Genomic DNA, 2,380 nt, shown 5'->3' on the forward strand with positions numbered 1-2,380 from the left:
CCTCCACTCCACCACCCTCCTGGACTTTTTGGGATTTGTTTGGGCGTCTAGAGCCGCCCTTAGAGGGGGGGAAATGTAATGTGGTGTTTGGGTTTTGGTTCATGTTTTCATGTCTTTTATTTTGTAATTGTTTCACCCTGTTTGTGTCATGCTTCCCTTGCCCTCATGTATTCATGCCATTGGTTCTCTTGTTCATTGTGTCATGTTCTGATTGGTTGTCCTAGTCATGTGTCTTGTTTCCCATAGGTTTGTTCTTGTCATGTGACCCTCTTGTCTGCTATAAGTAGCCCTCATGTTGCCATTGTCTTTTGTCGTGTATTGAAGTTGTAACCCGCTGTCGGTGAGTCTAGTCTGTTCATGCCAAGTCAAGTCTGTTCATGTCAAGTCTGTTCATACCTCGTCAAGTCTGTTCATGTCAAGTCAAGTCACGGATTATTGTTTCTAGTCTTCGTCTGTTTGGATTATGTTTGGATCACTGTAAATAAACTGCACTTGGGTTCTTCACTACGCTCGCCTTCAAGTGGACTGAATTCGTTACATCTGGGAAGATGTTTGTTTACCTTGCAGGAACCTGGCAGTGTCAAAGATCTTTACCACGGCATCTCGCTCTAGTTTGCAGGGGTTGGGGTTGTACTGAGGGTCCTGGCCACTCCAGAACACTCTGCTCTGGCACAGACGCTTAATAAAAATGCCCTCTCTGTTAGCACGCAGCAGTACGCCACACTCCAAATGACTGAAAAGTTTACGGGTGACGTGACGCTGGCGCTCGTTCTCAATGAGATCAGCAGATGGGAAGTGGATGTTCTGGAGGCTGTCTGGTCCATACAAGAAGCCGTTAGCCAGAGGAGGCTGGCTGGGGGAGATACGGCAGCCCTCTGGATGAGTGGTAACTGTGCTGCCCACCAGCCGACCTCCATAGTAGAAACAAATCATCATCTGAGAGAACGCTGGTGACAGGGAGAAATGTGTGGTTAACTGTCCCATTCATGTAGAAGATAGATAGATATATATATATATATGTAAAATGATATTATCAGGTTTTCCATAGAAAAAAACCCCAATTATTAATTAATTAATCACATGCAAAAGTAATTCTGCCATGGGCTCTTTGGGTACAGAGACTATGAAAGGTGATTAAAAACTGAAAACAAAAAGTCCTGAACAAAACAGAAATGACATACCAGCATTGAATTTACCTGCAGGATCTTGATGAACAACAGCAGCTGTGAATATACATAAAACACATAAACATTAACACAAAATGTAATTCACAAGATATTAGTACCTACCACTACAAGCAAGAATGAAAGAATGAACGAACAAAAGAAAGAAAGAAAGAAAGAAAAAAAAAGAAAGGGAGCAACACAATACACTAAGTCAGCAACTCTGACGGAAGTTAGTCAGTCTCATGCTGGCCGTGTAGCACATACATTTGCAGCCAAGTTATTTTTATATTTTCCATGTATTATTTTGAAAACACAGTTTTTATCCACTCATGTTTAAGAAATCAAGAAAGTACTAATGTAAAATTACTTGTATCTTCTTAAACATTCTTAAAATATTAAAAGTCATAAACAGTTGTACCATTGTGAGATCCCTGCTGCCACCATTCCTGCACTGAAGGCATGTTACTGCTTCCATCAAGGGGAGAATGACTACGCTTCAGGATGCCTATGTATTCATCATTTGAGGACTGCACACACAGATTATGTAGGAATAAGCCATCAGTCAAATATTGCCACAATCCACACTAAATCTTCATTCCCCTCAATACCTTCAGCATTCTGAGGGAAAACTGAGCAGTTAACAGGTGGATACAGGGTTTCTGCAGACTTGAACAAGTTAAATTTAAGACTTTTTAAGACCTTTTTAATACCACCTTATATGAAATTTAAGACCTAAACCTGTAATGGAAATACACATTTTATTACATACATATATGTAATATTTAATGTGTATAAATTAAAAAGAAAACAAAATATCAATGCTGTAATAAATGGTATTTATTACTATGATATACAGTGAACTTTTCATGTCAGCAGACAATATTCCATACAAAATATCCCCACAAAATAACTGCATCACTGAGATTTTTGGTGGAGTAAACAACCTTTTGGTGAAGCAATATTTTCATCAGTGTTCTATCAGCTTTTACATACTTAAATCTGCATATTTAGCTTTACAAAGGCCTATTTTTAACCTTTTTAGATGTATGCATCATCTTACATGTCAAATAATTAAATTTTTTATTACAAAACAGTCATTCATTCAACTGATTGAGTGTGTTATCACGCTGGTATCTTAAGGACTTTTGTGGACAGCTGACTCCTAAAGTTTTTGATATTCTTCATATTCTGTGTGGTGGTCAGATAGAACTTAA

The 2,380-nt window shown here is 38.5% G+C and overlaps 1 protein-coding gene across 1 annotated transcript in view; it reads right to left on the bottom strand.

Annotated features, from left to right (window-relative positions):
* Positions 1 to 2,380, bottom strand: part of LOC107701391 (interferon regulatory factor 8-like) — an 11,255-nt gene that overhangs the window by 3,463 nt on the left and 5,412 nt on the right. Inside the window, exons 4-6 of the mRNA XM_016503391.1 lie at positions 1,585 to 1,693; positions 1,182 to 1,223; positions 561 to 947 (exon numbers count right to left, since the gene is read on the bottom strand). Coding sequence (XP_016358877.1) covers positions 561 to 947; positions 1,182 to 1,223; positions 1,585 to 1,693 — 538 coding nt within the window. The remainder of the gene's footprint in view (positions 1 to 560; positions 948 to 1,181; positions 1,224 to 1,584; positions 1,694 to 2,380) is intronic.

This window comes from Sinocyclocheilus anshuiensis, unplaced genomic scaffold (genome assembly GCF_001515605.1).
Source record: "Sinocyclocheilus anshuiensis isolate Anshui unplaced genomic scaffold, SAMN03320099.WGS_v1.1 scaffold2436, whole genome shotgun sequence".
Lineage (NCBI taxonomy): Eukaryota > Metazoa > Chordata > Actinopteri > Cypriniformes > Cyprinidae > Sinocyclocheilus > Sinocyclocheilus anshuiensis.